This window comes from Entelurus aequoreus, linkage group LG08 (genome assembly GCF_033978785.1).
Source record: "Entelurus aequoreus isolate RoL-2023_Sb linkage group LG08, RoL_Eaeq_v1.1, whole genome shotgun sequence".
Taxonomy (NCBI): domain Eukaryota; kingdom Metazoa; phylum Chordata; class Actinopteri; order Syngnathiformes; family Syngnathidae; genus Entelurus; species Entelurus aequoreus.
In genome coordinates, this window is record NC_084738.1 from 70,989,165 (window position 1) to 71,016,921 (window position 27,757).

General features: G+C 39.4%; 1 protein-coding gene and 1 non-coding gene across 2 annotated transcripts in view; one reads left to right on the forward strand and one right to left on the reverse strand.

The window, feature by feature from the left end:
• The window catches only part of LOC133656434 (glutamate receptor ionotropic, NMDA 2C-like), a 180,727-nt gene that overhangs the window by 1,264 nt on the left and 151,706 nt on the right, over window positions 1-27,757 (forward strand). Inside the window, 1 exon segment of the mRNA XM_062057513.1 lies at window positions 10,216-10,314. Coding sequence (XP_061913497.1) covers window positions 10,216-10,314 — 99 coding nt within the window.
• trnar-ccg (transfer RNA arginine (anticodon CCG)) lies at window positions 25,376-25,448 on the reverse strand. Its single transcript has one exon. It is a non-coding gene; the product is annotated as a tRNA-Arg (tRNA).

The window sequence follows — 27,757 nt, forward strand, 5'->3', positions numbered from 1 at the left end:
ACACCACTACAATAGTTTAAAACAAATAAAGTGCACTTTTGTGCATGATGTCACTAAGATGACGTATCAAAACAACACTAAATTAAAGTGCACTTTTTGTATAGAACACCACTACAATAGTTTAAAACAAATAAAGTGCACTTTGTGCATGATGTCACTAAGATGACGTATCAAAACAACACTAAATTAAAGTGCACTTTTTGTATAGAACACCACTACAATAGTTTAAAACAAATAAAGTGCACTTTGTGCATGATGTCACTAAGATGACGTATCAAAACAACACTAAATTAAAGTGCACTTTTTGTACAGAACGCCACTAACAAATGAAGTGCACTTTTTGTATAGAACTCCACTAACAAATGAAGTGCACTTTTGTGCATGATGTCACTAAGATGACGTATCAAAACAACACTAAATTAAAGTGCACTTTTTGTATAGAACGCCACTAACAAATAAAGTGCACTTTTGTGCATGATGTCACTAAGATGACGTATCAAAACAACACTAAATTAAAGTGCACTTTTTGTACAGAACGCCACTACAATGGTTTAAAACAAATAATGTGCACTTTTGTGGATGATGTCACTAAGATGACGTATCAAAACAACACTAAGTTAAAGTGCACTTTTTGTATAGAACACCACTACAATAGTTTAAAACAAATAAAGTGCACTTTTGTGCATGATGTCACTAAGATGACGTATCAAAACAACACTAAATTAAAGTGCACTTTTTGTATAGAACACCACTACAATAGTTTAAAACAAATAAAGTGCACTTTGTGCATGATGTCACTAAGATGACGTATCAAAACAACACTAAATTAAAGTGCACTTTTTGTATAGAACACCACTACAATAGTTTAAAACAAATAAAGTGCACTTTGTGCATGATGTCACTAAGATGACGTATCAAAACAACACTAAATTAAAGTGCACTTTTTGTACAGAACGCCACTAACAAATGAAGTGCACTTTTGTGCATGATGTCACTAAGATGACGTATCAAAACAACACTAAATTAAAGTGCACTTTTTGTATAGAACTCCACTAACAAATGAAGTGCACTTTTGTGCATGATGTCACTAAGATGACGTGTCAAAACAACACTAAATTAAAGTGCACTTTTTGTATAGAACACCACTACAATAGTTTAAAACAAATAAAGTGCACTTTGTGCATGATGTCACTAAGATGACGTATCAAAACAACACTAAATTAAAGTGCACTTTTTGTATAGAACACCACTACAATAGTTTAAAACAAATAAAGTGCACTTTGTGCATGATGTCACTAAGATGACGTATCAAAACAACACTAAATTAAAGTGCACTTTTTGTACAGAACGCCACTAACAAATGAAGTGCACTTTTTGTATAGAACTCCACTAACAAATGAAGTGCACTTTTGTGCATGATGTCACTAAGATGACGTATCAAAACAACACTAAATTAAAGTGCACTTTTTGTATAGAACGCCACTAACAAATAAAGTGCACTTTTGTGCATGATGTCACTAAGATGACGTATCAAAACAACACTAAATTAAAGTGCACTTTTTGTACAGAACGCCACTACAATGGTTTAAAACAAATAATGTGCACTTTTGTGGATGATGTCACTAAGATGACGTATCAAAACAACACTAAGTTAAAGTGCACTTTTTGTATAGAACACCACTACAATAGTTTAAAACAAATAAAGTGCACTTTTGTGCATGATGTCACTAAGATGACGTATCAAAACAACACTAAATTAAAGTGCACTTTTTGTATAGAACACCACTACAATAGTTTAAAACAAATAAAGTGCACTTTGTGCATGATGTCACTAAGATGACGTATCAAAACAACACTAAATTAAAGTGCACTTTTTGTATAGAACACCACTACAATAGTTTAAAACAAATAAAGTGCACTTTGTGCATGATGTCACTAAGATGACGTATCAAAACAACACTAAATTAAAGTGCACTTTTTGTACAGAACGCCACTAACAAATGAAGTGCACTTTTGTGCATGATGTCACTAAGATGACGTATCAAAACAACACTAAATTAAAGTGCACTTTTTGTATAGAACTCCACTAACAAATGAAGTGCACTTTTGTGCATGATGTCACTAAGATGACGTGTCAAAACAACACTAAATTAAAGTGCACTTTTTGTATAGAACGCCACTAACAAATAAAGTGCACTTTTGTGCATCATGTCACTAAGATGACGTATCAAAACAACACTAAATAAAAGTGCACTTTTTGTACAGAACGCCACTACAATAGTTTAAAACAAATAAAGTGCACTTTTGTGCATGATGTCACTAAGATGATGTATCAAAACAACACTAAATTAAAGTGCACTTTTTGTATAGAACGCCACTACAATAGTTTAAAACAAATAAAGTGCACTTTTGTGCATGATGTCACTAAGATGACGTATCAAAACAACACTAAATTAAAGTGCACTTTTTGTATAGAACTCCACTAACAAATGAAGTGCACTTTTGTGCATGATGTCACTAAGATGACGTATCAAAACAACACTAAATTAAAGTGCACTTTTTGTATAGAACGCCACTACAATAGTTTAAAACAAATAAAGTGCACTTTTGTGCATGATGTCACTAAGATGACGTATCAAAACAACACTAAATTAAAGTGCACTTTTTGTATAGAACTCCACTAACAAATGAAGTGCACTTTTGTGCATGATGTCACTAAGATGACGTATCAAAACAACACTAAATTAAAGTGCACTTTTTGTATAGAACGCCACTAACAAATAAAGTGCACTTTTGTGCATGATGTCACTAAGATGACGTATCAAAACAACACTAAATTAAAGTGCACTTTTTGTACAGAACGCCACTACAATGGTTTAAAACAAATAATGTGCACTTTTGTGGATGATGTCACTAAGATGACGTATCAAAACAACACTAAGTTAAAGTGCACTTTTTGTATAGAACACCACTACAATAGTTTAAAACAAATAAAGTGCACTTTTGTGCATGATGTCACTAAGATGACGTATCAAAACAACACTAAATTAAAGTGCACTTTTTGTATAGAACACCACTACAATAGTTTAAAACAAATAAAGTGCACTTTGTGCATGATGTCACTAAGATGACGTATCAAAACAACACTAAATTAAAGTGCACTTTTTGTATAGAACACCACTACAATAGTTTAAAACAAATAAAGTGCACTTTGTGCATGATGTCACTAAGATGACGTATCAAAACAACACTAAATTAAAGTGCACTTTTTGTACAGAACGCCACTACAATGGTTTAAAACAAATAATGTGCACTTTTGTGGATGATGTCACTAAGATGACGTATCAAAACAACACTAAGTTAAAGTGCACTTTTTGTATAGAACACCACTACAATAGTTTAAAACAAATAAAGTGCACTTTTGTGCATGATGTCACTAAGATGACGTATCAAAACAACACTAAATTAAAGTGCACTTTTTGTATAGAACACCACTACAATAGTTTAAAACAAATAAAGTGCACTTTGTGCATGATGTCACTAAGATGACGTATCAAAACAACACTAAATTAAAGTGCACTTTTTGTATAGAACACCACTACAATAGTTTAAAACAAATAAAGTGCACTTTGTGCATGATGTCACTAAGATGACGTATCAAAACAACACTAAATTAAAGTGCACTTTTTGTACAGAACGCCACTAACAAATGAAGTGCACTTTTGTGCATGATGTCACTAAGATGACGTATCAAAACAACACTAAATTAAAGTGCACTTTTTGTATAGAACTCCACTAACAAATGAAGTGCACTTTTTGTATAGAACTCCACTAACAAATGAAGTGCACTTTTGTGCATGATGTCACTAAGATGACGTATCAAAACAACACTAAATTAAAGTGCACTTTTTGTATAGAACGCCACTAACAAATAAAGTGCACTTTTGTGCATGATGTCACTAAGATGACGTATCAAAACAACACTAAATTAAAGTGCACTTTTTGTACAGAACGCCACTACAATGGTTTAAAACAAATAATGTGCACTTTTGTGGATGATGTCACTAAGATGACGTATCAAAACAACACTAAGTTAAAGTGCACTTTTTGTATAGAACACCACTACAATAGTTTAAAACAAATAAAGTGCACTTTTGTGCATGATGTCACTAAGATGACGTATCAAAACAACACTAAATTAAAGTGCACTTTTTGTATAGAACACCACTACAATAGTTTAAAACAAATAAAGTGCACTTTGTGCATGATGTCACTAAGATGACGTATCAAAACAACACTAAATTAAAGTGCACTTTTTGTATAGAACACCACTACAATAGTTTAAAACAAATAAAGTGCACTTTGTGCATGATGTCACTAAGATGACGTATCAAAACAACACTAAATTAAAGTGCACTTTTTGTACAGAACGCCACTAACAAATGAAGTGCACTTTTGTGCATGATGTCACTAAGATGACGTATCAAAACAACACTAAATTAAAGTGCACTTTTTGTATAGAACTCCACTAACAAATGAAGTGCACTTTTGTGCATGATGTCACTAAGATGACGTGTCAAAACAACACTAAATTAAAGTGCACTTTTTGTATAGAACACCACTACAATAGTTTAAAACAAATAAAGTGCACTTTGTGCATGATGTCACTAAGATGACGTATCAAAACAACACTAAATTAAAGTGCACTTTTTGTATAGAACACCACTACAATAGTTTAAAACAAATAAAGTGCACTTTGTGCATGATGTCACTAAGATGACGTATCAAAACAACACTAAATTAAAGTGCACTTTTTGTACAGAACGCCACTAACAAATGAAGTGCACTTTTTGTATAGAACTCCACTAACAAATGAAGTGCACTTTTGTGCATGATGTCACTAAGATGACGTATCAAAACAACACTAAATTAAAGTGCACTTTTTGTATAGAACGCCACTAACAAATAAAGTGCACTTTTGTGCATGATGTCACTAAGATGACGTATCAAAACAACACTAAATTAAAGTGCACTTTTTGTACAGAACGCCACTACAATGGTTTAAAACAAATAATGTGCACTTTTGTGGATGATGTCACTAAGATGACGTATCAAAACAACACTAAGTTAAAGTGCACTTTTTGTATAGAACACCACTACAATAGTTTAAAACAAATAAAGTGCACTTTTGTGCATGATGTCACTAAGATGACGTATCAAAACAACACTAAATTAAAGTGCACTTTTTGTATAGAACACCACTACAATAGTTTAAAACAAATAAAGTGCACTTTGTGCATGATGTCACTAAGATGACGTATCAAAACAACACTAAATTAAAGTGCACTTTTTGTATAGAACACCACTACAATAGTTTAAAACAAATAAAGTGCACTTTGTGCATGATGTCACTAAGATGACGTATCAAAACAACACTAAATTAAAGTGCACTTTTTGTACAGAACGCCACTAACAAATGAAGTGCACTTTTGTGCATGATGTCACTAAGATGACGTATCAAAACAACACTAAATTAAAGTGCACTTTTTGTATAGAACTCCACTAACAAATGAAGTGCACTTTTGTGCATGATGTCACTAAGATGACGTGTCAAAACAACACTAAATTAAAGTGCACTTTTTGTATAGAACGCCACTAACAAATAAAGTGCACTTTTGTGCATCATGTCACTAAGATGACGTATCAAAACAACACTAAATAAAAGTGCACTTTTTGTACAGAACGCCACTACAATAGTTTAAAACAAATAAAGTGCACTTTTGTGCATGATGTCACTAAGATGATGTATCAAAACAACACTAAATTAAAGTGCACTTTTTGTATAGAACTCCACTAACAAATGAAGTGCACTTTTGTGCATGATGTCACTAAGATGACGTATCAAAACAACACTAAATTAAAGTGCACTTTTTGTATAGAACGCCACTAACAAATAAAGTGCACTTTTGTGCATGATGTCACTAAGATGACGTATCAAAACAACACTAAATTAAAGTGCACTTTTTGTACAGAACGCCACTACAATGGTTTAAAACAAATAATGTGCACTTTTGTGGATGATGTCACTAAGATGACGTATCAAAACAACACTAAGTTAAAGTGCACTTTTTGTATAGAACACCACTACAATAGTTTAAAACAAATAAAGTGCACTTTTGTGCATGATGTCACTAAGATGACGTATCAAAACAACACTAAATTAAAGTGCACTTTTTGTATAGAACACCACTACAATAGTTTAAAACAAATAAATTGCACTTTGTGCATGATGTCACTAAGATGACGTATCAAAACAACACTAAATTAAAGTGCACTTTTTGTATAGAACACCACTACAATAGTTTAAAACAAATAAAGTGCACTTTGTGCATGATGTCACTAAGATGACGTATCAAAACAACACTAAATTAAAGTGCACTTTTTGTACAGAACGCCACTAACAAATGAAGTGCACTTTTGTGCATGATGTCACTAAGATGACGTATCAAAACAACACTAAATTAAAGTGCACTTTTTGTATAGAACTCCACTAACAAATGAAGTGCACTTTTGTGCATGATGTCACTAAGATGACGTGTCAAAACAACACTAAATTAAAGTGCACTTTTTGTACAGAACGCCACTATAATAGTTTAAAACAAATAAAGTGCACTTTTGTACATGATGTCACTAAGATGACATATCAAAACAACACTAAATTAGAGTGCATTTTTTGTATAGAACGCCACTAACAAATGAAGTGCACTTTTGTGCATGATGTCACTAAGATGACGTGTAAAAACAACACTAAATTAAAGGGCTCTTTTTGTACAGAACGCCACTACAATAGTTTAAAACAAATAATGTGCACTTTTGTGCATGATGTCACTAAGATGACGTATCAAAACAACACTAAATTAAAGTGCACTTTTTGTACAGAACGCCACTAACAAATAAAGTGCACTTTTGTGCATGATGTCACTAAGATGACGTATCAAAACAACACTAAATTAAAGTGCACTTTTTGTACAGAACGCCACTACAATAGTTTAAAACAAATGAAGTGCACTTTTGTGCATGATGTCACTAAGATGACGTATCAAAACAACCCTAAATTAAAGTGCACTTTTTGTATAGAACGCCACTAACAAATGAAGTGCACTTTTGTGCATGATGTCACTAAGATGACGTATAAAAACAACACTAAATTAAAGTGCACTTTTTGTATAGAACGCCACTACAATAGTTTAAAACAAATAAAGTGCACTTTTGTGCATGATGTCACTAAGATGACGTATCAAAACAACACTAAATTAAAGTGCACTTTTTGTACAGAATGCAACTACAGTAGTTTAAAACAAATAAAGTGCACTTTTGTGCATGATGTCACTAAGATGACGTATCAAAACAACACTAAATTAAAGTGCACTTTTTGTACAGGACACCCTTACAATAGTTTAAAACAAATAAAGTGCACTTTTGTGCATGATGTCACTAAGATGACGTATCAAAACAACACTAAATTAAATTGCACTTTTTGTACAGAACGTGAATAAATTTTTTGTGCCCCCCTATTAATTATATTTTAATATTTTCATAGAGTATTAAAAATCTTTCTGGATATATATATATATATTTTATTATTAGAGCTCTGCAGACAGGAAACACCCTTTAGTAGGTGTGTGAATCTTTGGAATCCCAACGATTCGATCCGATTCTTATGGTGATGATTCGAATCAGAATCGATTCTCGATTCATACCGATTCTCACAATGTATTATTTGGTATAATATCTATAATGAAACTTTTACAAAAAGGGTTTCAGGTTTGAAAAGATCCTTCTGGTTGCATTGAGATGAGCTATAAACTCATTTTTTAAATTATTTTTTATTTAAAAAATTAGTTAATTAATTCAACAAATAATAATAATTCAGAATTTTTGAAACTTATGAATCGATAATTAAATTTTTTTTTTTTTTAAACATGTGTCTTTATTATTATTCTTTTATTTTTTTACATTTTGATTTAAAAATAATGATTTATAATCGGGATGAATACGAATTGCGATTTGGATGTGAATACATTTTTTGTGCACCCCTATTAATTATATTCTAATATTTTCATAGCTAGACTATTAAAAATCTTTCTAGATTAGGTAGATTTTGTAAAAATAAAAAATCGATTAAATCATGTATTATTATTATTATTGTTATTATTATTTTCTTTATTTTTATTTATTTATTTAAAAATAATGATTTAGAATAGGCATATGTTTTTTATTATTAGAGCTCTCTAGACAGGAAACACCCTTTAGTAGGTGTGTGAATATTTGGAATCCCAACAATTCGATCCGGTGATGATTCGATTCAGAATCGATTCTCGATTCATACCGATTCTCACAATGTATTATTTGGTATAATATCTATAATGATACTTTTACAAAAAGGGTTACAGGTTTGAAAATATCCTTCTGGTTGCATAAAGAAGTAGGGGTTTGAATCTTTGGGCATCTGACAAACCGATTCGGGTTCCTGAGGTGACGATTCGATTCAGAATCGATTCCGGATTCAACACGATTCTTGTTTCAAATTCTTGCGATGTCTTATTTGGTTTATTAATTCTAATGAAACTTTTTTGAAACAGGTCTGGTTGCATTAGTAACAAAAGTATTATTTTTTATTATTATATTATGCATTTGTATTAATTTTATAAAAAATGTTTTTTTAAATTAATTTTACATTTTTGTTTCAAATTCTTCCAATGTATTATTTGGTTTATTAATTCTAATGGAACTTTTTCCAAAACAGGTCTGGCCTGAAAACGTATTAGTAAAAAATGATTCTTACAAAAGAATATATATAGATATATATATTTCATTTTTTATTTTTATTTATTGTTATTTATTTTTATTATAATATTATACATTTTATATTATTATATTACATTTTTTTTAAAAACATGTTTTATTGTTATTATTCTTTGATTTCTTTACATTTTGATTTAAAAATAATTATTTAGAAACGGGGTGAATAAGAATTGCGTTTCGGATGTGAATACATTTTTTGTGCACCCCTTTTAATTATATTCAAATATTTAAAAATGTATTTTTATTAAAAAAAATAATTAATTAATTTAAAAATATTAAAAAAACAGTTTAGAATTTTTGAAAATTATGAATCGATAATAAAAAAAAAAAAGATTCAAACATGTTTTATTATTATTATTGTATTTTATATTATATGTTTTATTTTTTTTACATTTTGATAATAATGATTTAGAATCGGGATGAATAAGAATTGCGATTCGGATGTGAATACATTTTTTGTGCACCCCTTTTAATTATATTCAAATATTTAAAAATGTATTTTTATTTAAAAAATTAATTAATTAATTAAAAAAAATTAAAAAAACGTTTAGAATTTTTGAAAATTATGAATCGATAATAAAAAAAAAAGATTTAAACATGTTTTATTATTATTATTCTTTACATATACTTTATATTATATTTTTTATTTTTTTTACATTTTGATAATAATAATGATTTAGAATCGGGATGAATAAGAATTGCGATTCGGATGTGAATACATTTTTTTGTAATTATATTCAAATATTTTCATAGCTAGAGTATTAAAAATCTTTATATATATATATATATATATATATATATATATATATATATATATATATATATATATATATATATATATATATATATATATATATATATATATATATATATATATATATATTATTAGAGCTTTTTTTATTATCCAAATAATTTCCACAAATTTAAATGTTGTCCCACTGCAATACAATAAAAACATAAAAATATTACATGTATGCTAGTATTTAACATAGCTAGCGATTAGCACAACAGTTTCCAGCTAGCGATTAGCACACCAGTTTCCAGCTAGCGATTAGTTGCTAGCTAGCCATTAGCGGCACCATACTATGTTATTTGAATATATCAGTATTGCACAATGGCAAGGTACCTTTATGACTTGTTGAATTTAGAATAAAATTAAATACAGGATATAAAAGTCGGGGGTCCGCACTCCACCTCTACATTACTTTGGGGGTCCTCGGCCTGGGAAACATGGAAGACCCCTGACCACTTTGTTTACGTACCCCTGTAGTCCGCTATCAAGATTCATCGATTCTTCGAGGGGAAAGTTGCGCATGTATGATCTGAAAGAATGTCGCCTTGGGTCCTCAGGTGGCCGAGGTGGCGCAGATCCTGGACTTCCTGTCCACCCAGACCGCTCTGCCAATCGTGGGCATCAGCGGCGGCTCGGCGGTGGTCATTCCGTACAAGGTACCAGCTCACAGACCCTTTTTTCCCCCACTCTAAACGTATCGGAGTAGTTCCTGCGTAGATGGTGAAATCCCTAAATTCCTTGCAATAGCTGGTTGATAAATGTTGTTCTTAAACAATTTCCTCACGCATTTGTTGACAAAGTGGTGACCCTCGCCCCGTCCTTGTTTGTGAATGACTGAGCATTTCACGGAAGCTGCTTTTATACCCAATCATGGCACCCACCTGTTCCCAATTAGACCGTTCACCTGTGGGATGTTCCAAATAAGTGTTTGCAAGCATTCCTCAACTTTCTCAGTCTTTTTTGCCACCTGTGCCAGCTTTTTTTTAAACACGTCGCAGGCATCAAATTCCAAACGAGCTAATATTTGCCAAAAAAATAACAAAGTTTAAACATGGAATATCTTGTCTTTGCCGTCTATTCAATTGAATATAAGTTGAAAAGGATTTGCAAGTCATTGTATTCTCTTTTTATTTACCTTTTACACAACGTGACAACTTCACCGCTTTTGGTGTTTTTGTACGTTACCAAAGCTCGCAGTTAGCATATGTCACGTACCGAGTTGTAGGACTTTAAAGTGTACAAAAGCGAAAGAGGCCATAAAAACAATTACAGTCTCGTGTTAGCTAGCATGCTAACATTAAACAGTTTTTATTTTCCATAAAAAAAAAAAAAATTGAACAATTTATTTTAAATGCATTGATTGGCAACACTAAATTGTTCCTAAATTCCGCCCAAATGCAGCTGTGATAGGCTCCAGCACCCCCCCGCGACCCCAAAAGGGACAAGCGGTAGAAAATGGATGTTGGCCAACAATGTTAGTCAAAGATCCTCTATATGACAGGATCTCTTTGCTGTTTTAAGGACCTGCAGCAAACATGCTAGTCAAAGATCCTCTATATGACAGGATCCTTTTGCTGTTTTTAAAGACCTATAGGAACAATGTTAGTCAAAGATCCTCTATAAGACAGGATCCCTCTGCTGTTTTAAGGACCTCTAGCAAAAATGTTGGTCAAAGATCCTCTAAATGACATGATCTCTTTGCTGTTTTAAGGCCCTACAGTAAAAATGTTAGTCAAAGATCCTCTATGTGACAGGATCCATCTGCTGTTTTTAAGGACCTGCAGCAAAAATGTTAGTCAAAGATCCTCTACATGACAGGATCCTTTTGCTGTTTTTAAAGACCTATAGTACCAATGTTAGTCAAAGATCCTCTATAAGACAGGATCTTTTTGCTGTTTTAAGGCCCTACAGTAAAAATGTTAGTCAAAGATCCTCTATATGACATGATCTCTTTGCTGTTTTAAGGACCTACAGTAAAAGTGTTAGTCAAAGATCCTCTATATGACATGATCTCTTTGCTGTTTTAAGGCCCTACAGTAAAAATGTTAGTCAAAGATCCTCTATGTGACAGGATCTATTTAGCTGTTTTTAAAGACCTACAGCAACAATGTTTGTCAAAGATCCTTTAAATAAGAATGATATAATTGCTGTTTTTAAAGACATACAGCAAAACTGTTAGTCAAAGATCCTCTATATGACATGATCCCTTTGCTGTTTTTAAAGACCTACAGCAACAATGTTAGTCAAAGATCCTCTATATAAAAGGATCCATCTGTTGTTTTAAGGCCCTGCAGCAAACATGTTAGTCAAAGATCCTCTAAATGACAGGATCCTTTTGCTGTTTTTAAAGACCTATAGCAACAATGTTAGTCAAAGATCCTCTATATGACAGGATCCCTCTGCTGTTTTAAGGACCTGCAGTAAAACTGTTAGTCAAAGATCCTCAATATGACAGGATCTGTTTGCTGTTTTTAAGGCCCTACAGCAACAATGTTAGTCAAAGATCCTCTAAATGAGAGAATCTTTTTGCTGTTTTTAAAGGCCTATAGTAAAAATGTTAGTCAAAGATCCTCTATATGACAGCATCCATCTTATTTTACATGCATTGATTGGCAACACTAAATTGTGGGATGTGAGTGTGAATGTTGTCTGTGTTGGCCCTGCGATGAGGTGGCGACTTGTCCAGGGTGTACCCCGCCTTCCGCCCCAATGCAGCTGAGATAGTCTCCAGCACCACCCGCCACACCCGAAAAGGACAAGCGGTAAAAAATGGATGGATGTGTGTAAAAAAAAAAGGCTACCCACGGACAAAGTCATTAGCATTAAAGCTGCAGGCGCACTTTGGGGCGTATTGATGTACCGGGCAGTACACGCTAACACGCTAACATGCTAACATGCTAACACGCTAACACGCTAACACGCTCACAATGTGGGACCTTGTCATGAAAACAAAGACTAACACGGGACCTTTGAAGCGATTAAACCCGTCTCCTCGCATGCTAACATGCTAACATGCTAACATGCTAACACGCTAACACGCTCACATTGTGGGACCTTGTCATGAAAACAAAGACTAACACGGGACCTTTAAAGCCATTAAACCCGTCTCCTCGCATGCTAACATGCTAACATGCTAACACGCTCACATTGTGGGACCTTGTCATGAAAACAAAGACTAACACGGGACCTTTAAAGCGATTAAACCCGTCTCCTCGCATGCTAACATGCTAACATGCTAACACGCTAACACGCTAACACGCTCACATTGTGGGACCTTGTCATGAAAACAAAGACTAACACGGGACCTTTGAAGCGATTAAACCCGTCTCCTCGCATGCTAACATGCTAACATGCTAACATGCTAACACGCTAACACGCTCACATTGTGGGACCTTGTCATGAAAACAAAGACTAACACGGGACCTTTAAAGCCATTAAACCCGTCTCCTCGCATGCTAACATGCTAACATGCTAACACGCTCACATTGTGGGACCTTGTCATGAAAACAAAGACTAACACGGGACCTTTAAAGCGATTAAACCCGTCTCCTCGCATGCTAACATGCTAACATGCTAACACGCTAACACGCTCACATTGTGGGACCTTGTCATGAAAACAAAGACTAACACGGGACCTTTAAAGCGATTAAACCCGTCTCCTCGCATGCTAACATGCTAACATGCTAACACGCTCACATTGTGGGACCTTGTCATGAAAACAAAGACTAACACGGGACCTTTAAAGCGATTAAACCCGTCTCCTCGCATGCTAACATGCTAACATGCTAACACGCTAACACGCTCACATTGTGGGACCTTGTCATGAAAACAAAGACTAACACGGGACCTTTAAAGCGATTAAACCCGTCTCCTCGCATGCTAACATGCTAACATGCTAACACGCTCACATTGTGGGACCTTGTCATGAAAACAAAGACTAACACGGGACCTTTAAAGCGATTAAACCCGTCTCCTCGCATGCTAACATGCTAACATGCTAACACGCTAACACGCTCACATTGTGGGACCTTGTCATGAAAACAAAGACTAACACGGGACCTTTAAAGCGATTGAACCCGTCTCCTCGCATGCTAACACGCTAACACGCTAACACGCTCACATTGTGGGACCTTGTCATGAAAACAAAGACTAACACGGGACCTTTAAAGCGATTAAACCCGTCTCCTCGCATGCTAACACGCTAACACGCTAACACGCTCACATTGTGGGACCTTGTCATGAAAACAAAGACCAAAACGGGACCTTTAAAGCGATTAAACCCGTCTCCTCGCATGATAACATGCTAACATGCTAACACGATAACACGCTCACAATGTGGGACCTTGTCATGAAAACAAAGACTAACACGGGACCTTTAAAGCGATTAAACCCGTCTCCTCGCATGCTAACATGCTAACACGCTAACACGCTAACATGCTCACATTGTGGGACCTTGTCATGAAAACAAAGACTAACACGGGACCTTTAAAGCGATTAAACCCGTCTCCTCGCATGCTAACGTGCTAACATGCTAACACGCTAACACGCTCACATTGTGGGACCTTGTCATGAAAACAAAGACTAACACGGGACCTTTAAAGCGATTAAACCCGTCTCCTCGCATGCTAACATGCTAACACGCTAACACGCTCACATTGTGGGACCTTGTCATGAAAACAAAGACTAACACGGGACCTTTAAAGCGATTAAACCCGTCTCCTCGCATGCTAACATGCTAACATGCTAACACGCTAACACGCTCACAATGTGGGACCTTGTCATGAAAACAAAGACTAACACGGGACCTTTAAAGCGATTAAACCCGTCTCCTCGCATGCTAGCATGCTAACATGCTAACACGCTAACACGCTCACATTGTGGGACCTTGTCATGAAAACAAAGACTAACACGGGACCTTTAAAGCGATTAAACCCGTCTCCTCGCATGCTAACATGCTAACACGCTAACACGCTCACATTGTGGGACCTTGTCATGAAAACAAAGACTAACACGGGACCTTTAAAGCGATTAAACCCGTCTCCTCGCATGCTAACATGCTAACATGCTAACACGCTAACACGCTCACATTGTGGGACCTTGTCATGAAAACAAAGACTAACACGGGACCTTTAAAGCGATTAAACCCGTCTCCTCGCATGCTAACATGCTAACATGCTAACACGCTAACACGCTCACATTGTGGGACCTTGTCATGAAAACAAAGACTAACACGGGACCTTTAAAGCGATTAAACCCGTCTCCTCGCATGCTAACATGCTAACACGCTAACACGCTCACATTGTGGGACCTTGTCATGAAAACAAAGACTAACACGGGACCTTTAAAGCGATTAAACCCGTCTCCTCGCATGCTAACATGCTAACACGCTAACACGCTCACATTGTGGGACCTTGTCATGAAAACAAAGACTAACACGGGACCTTTAAAGCGATTAAACCCGTCTCCTCGCATGCTAACACGCTAACACGCTAACACGCTAACACGGTCACAATGTAGGACCTTGTCATGAAAACAAAGACTAACACGGGACCTTTAAAGCGATGAAACCCGTCTCCTCACATGCTAACATGCTAACATGCTAACACGCTAACACGCTCACAATGTGGGACCTTGTCATGAAAACAAAGACTAACACGGGACCTTTAAAGCGATTAAACCCGTCTCCTCGCATGCTAACATGCTAACACGCTAACACGCTCACATTGTGGGACCTTGTCATGAAAACAAAGACTAACACGGGACCTTTAAAGCGTTTAAACCCGTCTCCTCGCATGCTAACATGCTAACATGCTAACACGCTAACACGCTCACATTGTGGGACCTTGTCATGAAAACAAAGACTAACACGGGACCTTTAAAGCGATTAAACCCGTCTCCTCGCATGCTAACATGCTAACACGCTAACACGCTCACATTGTGGGACCTTGTCATGAAAACAAAGACTAACACGGGACCTTTAAAGCGATTAAACCCGTCTCCTCGCATGCTAACATGCTAACATGCTAACACGCTAACACGCTCACATTGTGGGACCTTGTCATGAAAACAAAGACTAACACGGGACCTTTAAAGCGATTAAACCCGTCTCCTCGCATGCTAACATGCTAACATGCTAACACGCTAACACGCTCACATTGTGGGACCTTGTCATGAAAACAAAGACTAACACGGGACCTTTAAAGCGATTAAACCCGTCTCCTCGCATGCTAACATGCTAACACGCTAACACGCTCACATTGTGGGACCTTGTCATGAAAACAAAGACTAACACGGGACCTTTAAAGCGATTAAACCCGTCTCCTCGCATGCTAACATGCTAACACGCTAACACGCTCACATTGTGGGACCTTGTCATGAAAACAAAGACTAACACGGGACCTTTAAAGCGATTAAACCCGTCTCCTCGCATGCTAACATGCTAACACGCAAACACGCTAACACGCTCACAATGTGGGACCTTGTCATGAAAACAAAGACTAACACGGGACCTTTAAAGCGATTAAACCCGTCTCCTCGCATGCTAACATGCTAACATGCTAACACGCTAACACGCTCACATTGTGGGACCTTGTCATGAAAACAAAGACTAACACGGGACCTTTAAAGCGATTAAACCCGTCTCCTCGCATGCTAACATGCTAACACGCTAACACGCTCACATTGTGGGACCTTGTCATGAAAACAAAGACTAACACGGGACCTTTAAAGCGATTAAACCCGTCTCCTCGCATGCTAACATGCTAGCATGCTAACACGCTAACACGCTCACATTGTGGGACCTTGTCATGAAAACAAAGACTAACACGGGATCTTTAAAGCGATTAAACCCGTCTCCTCGCATGCTAACATGCTAACACGCTAACACGCTCACAATGTGGGACCTTGTCATGAAAACAAAGACTAACACGGGACCTTTAAAGCGATTAAACCCGTCTCCTCGCATGCTAACATGCTAACATGCTAACACGCTAACACGCTCACATTGTGGGACCTTGTCATGAAAACAAAGACTAACACGGGACCTTTAAAGCGATTAAACCCGTCTCCTCGCATGCTAACATGCTAACATGCTAACACGCTCACATTGTGGGACCTTGTCATGAAAACAAAGACTAACACGGGACCTTTAAAGCGATTAAACCCGTCTCCTCGCATGCTAACATGCTAACATGCTAACACGCTAACACGCTCACATTGTGGGACCTTGTCATGAAAACAAAGACTAACACGGGACCTTTAAAGCGATTAAACCCGTCTCCTCGCATGCTAACATGCTAACATGCTAACACGCTCACATTGTGGGACCTTGTCATGAAAACAAAGACTAACACGGGACCTTTAAAGCGATTAAACCCGTCTCCTCGCATGCTAACATGCTAACATGCTAACACGCTAACACGCTCACATTGTGGGACCTTGTCATGAAAACAAAGACTAACACGGGACCTTTAAAGCGATTGAACCCGTCTCCTCGCATGCTAACACGCTAACACGCTAACACGCTCACATTGTGGGACCTTGTCATGAAAACAAAGACTAACACGGGACCTTTAAAGCGATTAAACCCGTCTCCTCGCATGCTAACACGCTAACACGCTAACACGCTCACATTGTGGGACCTTGTCATGAAAACAAAGACCAAAACGGGACCTTTAAAGCGATTAAACCCGTCTCCTCGCATGATAACATGCTAACATGCTAACACGATAACACGCTCACAATGTGGGACCTTGTCATGAAAACAAAGACTAACACGGGACCTTTAAAGCGATTAAACCCGTCTCCTCGCATGCTAACATGCTAACACGCTAACACGCTAACATGCTCACATTGTGGGACCTTGTCATGAAAACAAAGACTAACACGGGACCTTTAAAGCGATTAAACCCGTCTCCTCGCATGCTAACGTGCTAACATGCTAACACGCTAACACGCTCACATTGTGGGACCTTGTCATGAAAACAAAGACTAACACGGGACCTTTAAAGCGATTAAACCCGTCTCCTCGCATGCTAACATGCTAACACGCTAACACGCTCACATTGTGGGACCTTGTCATGAAAACAAAGACTAACACGGGACCTTTAAAGCGATTAAACCCGTCTCCTCGCATGCTAACATGCTAACATGCTAACACGCTAACACGCTCACAATGTGGGACCTTGTCATGAAAACAAAGACTAACACGGGACCTTTAAAGCGATTAAACCCGTCTCCTCGCATGCTAGCATGCTAACATGCTAACACGCTAACACGCTCACATTGTGGGACCTTGTCATGAAAACAAAGACTAACACGGGACCTTTAAAGCGATTAAACCCGTCTCCTCGCATGCTAACATGCTAACACGCTAACACGCTCACATTGTGGGACCTTGTCATGAAAACAAAGACTAACACGGGACCTTTAAAGCGATTAAACCCGTCTCCTCGCATGCTAACATGCTAACATGCTAACACGCTAACACGCTCACATTGTGGGACCTTGTCATGAAAACAAAGACTAACACGGGACCTTTAAAGCGATTAAACCCGTCTCCTCGCATGCTAACATGCTAACATGCTAACACGCTAACACGCTCACATTGTGGGACCTTGTCATGAAAACAAAGACTAACACGGGACCTTTAAAGCGATTAAACCCGTCTCCTCGCATGCTAACATGCTAACACGCTAACACGCTCACATTGTGGGACCTTGTCATGAAAACAAAGACTAACACGGGACCTTTAAAGCGATTAAACCCGTCTCCTCGCATGCTAACATGCTAACACGCTAACACGCTCACATTGTGGGACCTTGTCATGAAAACAAAGACTAACACGGGACCTTTAAAGCGATTAAACCCGTCTCCTCGCATGCTAACACGCTAACACGCTAACACGCTAACACGGTCACAATGTAGGACCTTGTCATGAAAACAAAGACTAACACGGGACCTTTAAAGCGATGAAACCCGTCTCCTCACATGCTAACATGCTAACATGCTAACACGCTAACACGCTCACAATGTGGGACCTTGTCATGAAAACAAAGACTAACACGGGACCTTTAAAGCGATTAAACCCGTCTCCTCGCATGCTAACATGCTAACACGCTAACACGCTCACATTGTGGGACCTTGTCATGAAAACAAAGACTAACACGGGACCTTTAAAGCGTTTAAACCCGTCTCCTCGCATGCTAACATGCTAACATGCTAACACGCTAACACGCTCACATTGTGGGACCTTGTCATGAAAACAAAGACTAACACGGGACCTTTAAAGCGATTAAACCCGTCTCCTCGCATGCTAACATGCTAACACGCTAACACGCTCACATTGTGGGACCTTGTCATGAAAACAAAGACTAACACGGGACCTTTAAAGCGATTAAACCCGTCTCCTCGCATGCTAACATGCTAACACGCTAACACGCTCACATTGTGGGACCTTGTCATGAAAACAAAGACTAACACGGGACCTTTAAAGCGATTAAACCCGTCTCCTCGCATGCTAACATGCTAACATGCTAACACGCTAACACGCTCACATTGTGGGACCTTGTCATGAAAACAAAGACTAACACGGGACCTTTAAAGCGATTAAACCCGTCTCCTCGCATGCTAACATGCTAACACGCTAACACGCTCACATTGTGGGACCTTGTCATGAAAACAAAGACTAACACGGGACCTTTAAAGCGATTAAACCCGTCTCCTCGCATGCTAACATGCTAACACGCTAACACGCTCACATTGTGGGACCTTGTCATGAAAACAAAGACTAACACGGGACCTTTAAAGCGATTAAACCCGTCTCCTCGCATGCTAACATGCTAACACGCAAACACGCTAACACGCTCACAATGTGGGACCTTGTCATGAAAACAAAGACTAACACGGGACCTTTAAAGCGATTAAACCCGTCTCCTCGCATGCTAACATGCTAACATGCTAACACGCTAACACGCTCACATTGTGGGACCTTGTCATGAAAACAAAGACTAACACGGGACCTTTAAAGCGATTAAACCCGTCTCCTCGCATGCTAACATGCTAACACGCTAACACGCTCACATTGTGGGACCTTGTCATGAAAACAAAGACTAACACGGGACCTTTAAAGCGATTAAACCCGTCTCCTCGCATGCTAACATGCTAACATGCTAACACGCTAACACGCTCACATTGTGGGACCTTGTCATGAAAACAAAGACTAACACGGGATCTTTAAAGCGATTAAACCCGTCTCCTCGCATGCTAACATGCTAACACGCTAACACGCTCACAATGTGGGACCTTGTCATGAAAACAAAGACTAACACGGGACCTTTAAAGCGATTAAACCCGTCTCCTCGCATGCTAACATGCTAACATGCTAACATGCTAACACGCTAACACGCTCACAATGTAGGACCTTGTCATGAAAACAAAGACTAACACGGGACCTTTAAAGCGATTAAACCCGTCTCCTCGCATGCTAACATGCTAACATGCTAACACGCTAACACGCTAACACGGTCACATTGTGGGACCTTGTCATGAAAACAAAGACTAACACGGGGCCTTTAAAGCGATTAAACCCGTCTCCTCGCATGCTAACATGCTAACATGCTAACATGCTAACACGCTAACACGCTCACATTGTGGGACCTTGTCATGAAAACAAAGACTAACACGGGACCTTTAAAGCGATGAAACCCGTCTCCTCACATGCTAACATGCTAACATGCTAACATGCTAACACGCTCACAATGTGGGACCTTGTCATGAAAACAAAGACTAACACGGGACCTTTAAAGCGATTAAACCCGTCTCCTCGCATGCTAACATGCTAACACGCTAACACGCTCACATTGTGGGACCTTGTCATGAAAACAAAGACTAACACGGGACCTTTAAAGCGTTTAAACCCGTCTCCTCGCATGCTAACATGCTAACATGCTAACACGCTAACACGCTCACATTGTGGGACCTTGTCATGAAAACAAAGACTAACACGGGACCTTTAAAGCGATTAAACCCGTCTCCTCGCATGCTAACATGCTAACATGCTAACACGCTAACACGCTCACATTGTGGGACCTTGTCATGAAAACAAAGACTAACACGGGACCTTTAAAGCGATTAAACCCGTCTCCTCGCATGCTAACATGCTAACATGCTAACACGCTAACACGCTCACATTGTGGGACCTTGTCATGAAAACAAAGACTAACACGGGACCTTTAAAGCGATTAAACCCGTCTCCTCGCATGCTAACATGCTAACATGCTAACACGCTAACACGCTCACATTGTGGGACCTTGTCATGAAAACAAAGACTAACACGGGACCTTTAAAGCGATTAAACCCGTCTCCTCGCATGCTAACATGCTAACACGCTAACACGCTCACATTGTGGGACCTTGTCATGAAAACAAAGACTAACACGGGACCTTTAAAGCGATTAAACCCGTCTCCTCGCATGCTAACATGCTAACACGCTAACACGCTCACATTGTGGGACCTTGTCATGAAAACAAAGACTAACACGGGACCTTTAAAGCGATTAAACCCGTCTCCTCGCATGCTAACATGCTAACACGCAAACACGCTAACACGCTCACAATGTGGGACCTTGTCATGAAAACAAAGACTAACACGGGACCTTTAAAGCGATTAAACCCGTCTCCTCGCATGCTAACATGCTAACATGCTAACACGCTAACACGCTCACATTGTGGGACCTTGTCATGAAAACAAAGACTAACACGGGACCTTTAAAGCGATTAAACCCGTCTCCTCGCATGCTAACATGCTAACACGCTAACACGCTCACATTGTGGGACCTTGTCATGAAAACAAAGACTAACACGGGACCTTTAAAGCGATTAAACCCGTCTCCTCGCATGCTAACATGCTAACATGCTAACACGCTAACACGCTAACACGCTAACACGCTCACATTGTGGGACCTTGTCATGAAAACAAAGACTAACACGGGACCTTTAAAGTGATTAAACCCGTCTCCTCGCATGCTAACATGCTAACATGCTAACACGCTAACACGCTAACACGCTAACACGCTCACATTGTGGGACCTTGTCATGAAAACAAAGACTAACACGGGACCTTTAAAGCGATTAAACCCGTCTCCTCGCATGCTAACATGCTAACATGCTAACACGCTCACATTGTGGGACCTTGTCATGAAAACAAAGACTAACACGGGACCTTTAAAGCGATTAAACCCGTCTCCTCGCATGCTAACATGCTAACATGCTAACACGCTAACACGCTCACATTGTGGGACCTTGTCATGAAAACAAAGACTAACACGGGACCTTTAAAGCGATTAAACCCGTCTCCTCGCATGCTAACATGCTAACATGCTAACACGCTAACACGCTCACATTGTGGGACCTTGTCATGAAAACAAAGACTAACACGGGACCTTTAAAGCGATTAAACCCGTCTCCTCGCATGCTAACACGCTAACACGCTAACACGCTAACACGCTCACATTGTGGGACCTTGTCATGAAAACAAAGACTAACACGGGACCTTTAAAGCGATTAAACCCGTCTCCTCGCATGCTAACATGCTAACATGCTAACACGCTAACACGCTAACACGCTCACAATGTGGGACCTTGTCATGAAAACAAAGACTAACACGGGACCTTTAAAGCGATTAAACCCGTCTCCTCGCATGCTAACATGCTAACATGCTAACACGCTAACACGCTAACACGCTCACAATGTGGGACCTTGTCATGAAAACAAAGACTAACACGGGACCTTTAAAGCGATTAAACCCGTCTCCTCGCATGCTAACATGCTAACATGCTAACACGCTAACACGCTAACACGCTCACAATGTGGGACCTTGTCATGAAAACAAAGACTAACACGGGACCTTTAAAGCGATTAAACCCGTCTCCTCGCATGCTAACATGCTAACATGCTAACACGCTAACACGCTAACACGCTCACAATGTGGGACCTTGTCATGAAAACAAAGACTAACACGGGACCTTTAAAGTGATTAAACCCGTCTCCTCGCATGCTAACATGCTAACATGCTAACACGCTAACACGCTCACAATGTGGGACCTTGTCATGAAAACAAAGACTAACACGGGACCTTTAAAGCGATTAAACCCGTCTCCTCGCATGCTAACATGCTAACATGCTAACACGCTAACACGCTAACACGCTCACAATGTGGGACCTTGTCATGAAAACAAAGACTAACACGGGACCTTTAAAGCGATTAAACCCGTCTCCTCGCATGCTAACATGCTAACATGCTAACACGCTAACACGCTAACACGCTCACAATGTGGGACCTTGTCATGAAAACAAAGACTAACACGGGACCTTTAAAGCGATTAAACCCGTCTCCTCGCATGCTAACATGCTAACATGCTAACACGCTAACACGCTAACACGCTCACAATGTGGGACCTTGTCATGAAAACAAAGACTAACACGGGACCTTTAAAGCGATTAAACCCGTCTCCTCGCATGCTAACATGCTAACATGCTAACACGCTAACACGCTAACACGCTCACAATGTGGGACCTTGTCATGAAAACAAAGACTAACACGGGACCTTTAAAGCGATTAAACCCGTCTCCTCGCATGCTAACATGCTAACATGCTAACACGCTAACACGCTAACACGCTAACACGCTCACAATGTGGGACCTTGTCATGAAAACAAAGACTAACACGGGACCTTTAAAGCGATTAAACCCGTCTCCTCGCATGCTAACATGCTAACATGCTAACACGCTAACACGCTAACACGCTCACAATGTGGGACCTTGTCATGAAAACAAAGACTAACACGGGACCTTTAAAGTGATTAAACCCGTCTCCTCGCATGCTAACATGCTAACATGCTAACACGCTAACACGCTCACAATGTGGGACCTTGTCATGAAAACAAAGACTAACACGGGACCTTTAAAGCGATTAAACCCGTCTCCTCGCATGCTAACATGCTAACATGCTAACACGCTAACACGCTAACACGCTCACAATGTGGGACCTTGTCATGAAAACAAAGACTAACACGGGACCTTTAAAGCGATTAAACCCGTCTCCTCGCATGCTAACATGCTAACATGCTAACACGCTAACACGCTAACACGCTCACAATGTGGGACCTTGTCATGAAAACAAAGACTAACACGGGACCTTTAAAGCGATTAAACCCGTCTCCTCGCATGCTAACATGCTAACATGCTAACACGCTAACACGCTAACACGCTCACAATGTGGGACCTTGTCATGAAAACAAAGACTAACACGGGACCTTTAAAGCGATTAAACCCGTCTCCTCGCATGCTAACATGCTAACATGCTAACACGCTAACACGCTAACACGCTCACAATGTGGGACCTTGTCATGAAAACAAAGACTAACACGGGACCTTTAAAGCGATTAAACCCGTCTCCTCGCATGCTAACATGCTAACATGCTAACACGCTAACACGCTAACACGCTAACACGCTCACAATGTGGGACCTTGTCATGAAAACAAAGACTAACACGGGACCTTTAAAGCGATTAAACCCGTCTCCTCGCATGCTAACATGCTAACATGCTAACACGCTAACACGCTAACACGCTCACAATGTGGGACCTTGTCATGAAAACAAAGACTAACACGGGACCTTTAAAGTGATTAAACCCGTCTCCTCGCATGCTAACATGCTAACATGCTAACACGCTAACACGCTCACAATGTGGGACCTTGTCATGAAAACAAAGACTAACACGGGACCTTTAAAGCGATTAAACCCGTCTCCTCGCATGCTAACATGCTAACATGCTAACACGCTAACACGCTAACACGCTCACAATGTGGGACCTTGTCATGAAAACAAAGACTAACACGGGACCTTTAAAGCGATTAAACCCGTCTCCTCGCATGCTAACATGCTAACATGCTAACACGCTAACACGCTCACAATGTGGGACCTTGTCATGAAAACAAAGACTAACACGGGACCTTTAAAGCGATTAAACCCGTCTCCTCGCATGCTAACATGCTAACACGCTAACACGCTAACACGCTAACACGCTCACAATGTGGGACCTTGTCATGAAAACAAAGACTAACACGGGACCTTTAAAGTGATTAAACCCGTCTCCTCGCATGCTAACATGCTAACATGCTAACACGCTAACACGCTCACAATGTGGGACCTTGTCATGAAAACAAAGACTAACACGGGACCTTTAAAGCGATTAAACCCGTCTCCTCGCATGCTAACGTGTTTGACGGCGTATCATCAGCAGCCTTTGACCTCATTCAGCGCCTCTAATCTCTGGGTGCTTGAAACAGGAAGTGCTGGCGGGGCGGGGGGGGGGGGGGGGACGATGAGAAGAGCCGCCGTCAATCATCCGACGGACCACAGGAAGCGTCGCCTTTTATTTTGGCGGGGGGGTTGCGAAAGTCTTTGGTCTCCGTCTCCTCGCGCTCTCTCCTCCGCCTTGCTTTAATTGTGCTGCCGCCATCATCAACACCCGCTATTTTTAGCCTCTCACACGCTAACCGACACCCTCGCCTCGCCTCGCACGCGCAAAACACGGCCGACCACGCGGTTTGTCGTCAGCCAGTCAAAGGACTTGCAGCATCTTTAGCTCCGCCCCTTCAGACGGGAGTTCAACTCGCACATTTATTCCAGCACGATGACCCCCTGGCTCCATAAAGCTGACCCAGGTGGGACTCGAACCCACGATCTCCAGCTCCGGAGGCTGATGCCTTGTCCGCTAGGCCACTGGGCCTGCAGGTGCACTCCAGCTGAGGCCCAAATTGAGGGTTTTACTTTCAATTTCACTTTCACTTTGGCCGGATTTGCACAGCAGGTCAGTGCTAGTCCAGGAAATTGGTTTGGGGAACATTTTTAGAAAGTCACCATTAGTTGTGTTTTTGTTCAATACACTCTGACCTCAATGTGAAACTTATAGTCAAAGATCCTCTATATGATTATTTGTGTTTTTGTTCAATACACACTGACCTCAATGTGAAACTTATAGTCAAAGATCCTCTATATGATTATTTGTGTTTTTGTTCAATACACTCTGACCTCAATGTGAAACTTATAGTCAAAGATCCTCTACAGTAAAACAGTTTGTCAAAGATCCTCTAAATGACAGGATCTGTTTGCTGTTTTTAAAGGCCTATAGCAAAAATGTTAGTCAGAGATCCTCTATATGACATGATCCCTCTGCTGTTTTAATGACCTACAGCAAAAATGTTAGTCAAAGATCCTCTATATGACAGGATCCATTTGCTGATTTTTAAAGACCTACAGCAAAAATGTTAGTCAAAGATCCTCTATATGACAGGATCCATTTGCTGATTTTTAAAGACCTACAGCAACAATGTTAGTCAAAGATCCTCTATATGACAGGATCCCTCTGCTGTTTTAAGGACCTACAGTAAAACTGTTAGTCAAAGATCCTCTAAGTGACAGGATCGTTTTGCTGTTTTTAAAGGCCTATAGCAAAAATGTTAGTCAAAGATCCTCTATATGACAGAACATATTTGCTGTTTTTATGGACCTACAGCAAAAATGTTAGTCAAAGATCCTCTATATGACAGGATATATTTGCTGTTTTTAAGGACTTACAGCAAAAATGTTAGTCAAAGATCCTCTATATAAAAACGATCTACTTGCTGTTTTTAAGGACCTACAGCAAAAATGTTAGTCAAAGATCCTCTATATGAAAACTGTTTGTCAAAGATCCTCTAAATGACAGGATCTGTTTGCTGTTTTTAAAGGCCTATAGCAAACATTTTAGTCAAAGATCCTCTATATGACAGGATTATTTTGCTGTGTTTAAAGACCTACAGCAACAATGTTAGTCAAAGATCCTCTACATAACAGGATCCCTCTGCTGTTTTAAGGACCTACAGTAAAACTGTTAGTCAAAGATCCTCTAAATGACAGGATCTGTTTGCTGTTTTTAAAGGCCTATAGCAAAAATTTTAGTCAAAGATCCTCTATATGACAGGATCCCTCTGCTGTTTTAAGGACCTGCCAGTGGACGATATATCCGAACTGTGCATCTTAGCCTGAGTTGGTGTTTTTTACTCCACATCGTTGTTATCGTCAACTCATATTCCCTTTCATTATTTTACAAATCGATACAAATGAACGGACCTCAGAAAAAGGAGCAGAGTGAGAGACAAACTAGTCTCTGCACTTCCAATGCTTCCCTCCAGTTAGCACACCTTCCTCCTTAGACGTCTAACTTGTGTGTTGCATTCAATTACGAGTCCTCAGCAGGACCCATCAGGACCTTTAATTACACCCTCCAGGAGGCCTTAAACTCCCGACTCCAACTTTTCCTGCGGTTTTTTTTTGCACTCAAATGCAACACTTTTTACACTGGAGACAAAAAGTGCGCTCAAAGATGGACTTTTGTGAGGCGCTCCCTAATGGATGTCACACATCCTGCCGCGTGGAGGCCTTTGTCCCCGGCAGTCGAGCAGGTGGGTCGGGCGAGGACGACGACGCGCTCGTAAAAAAAGCGCTCAATGGCGGTTGATTATCAATACTGGCGGCGACGCAAACGGAGCGGCTGCCGCACCCCCGCCACCCGGGGCGCCTATTTATAGTTGGCGTCCCTCGGCGGGGAACAACAAAGACGGAAAGGGGAGGAAGACAAAAGATGGGAGGGAGGGGAGGAAGTCTTTTGACACGTGTGTGAAGGAGCGAGCAGGAAATGAGTAGTGTGTGTGTGTGTGTGTGTGTGTGTGTGTGTGTGCGTGTGTGTGTGTGTGTGTGTGTGTGTGTGGTGCATTCAGGTGCATCATTGTCCAAACATGCATCGGCCACAATATAAGGCACATCTAATATCATGTTTTTTTTTCAATTTAATTAATTATTTTTGTATTTTTTTAAAAATTTGTATTAATTTATTTTATTTGTATTAATTTATTGTCTATTTTATTGTATTTTAAAAAATATTTTTTTTGCCACGTTGACGGCAAATATTAGAAATGCCGCAGGTTTTATTTGTCAACTGGCAGATCAACACAAAAAAATCCACTCCACTGATGCCAACACAACTTTGTCAAACAATAC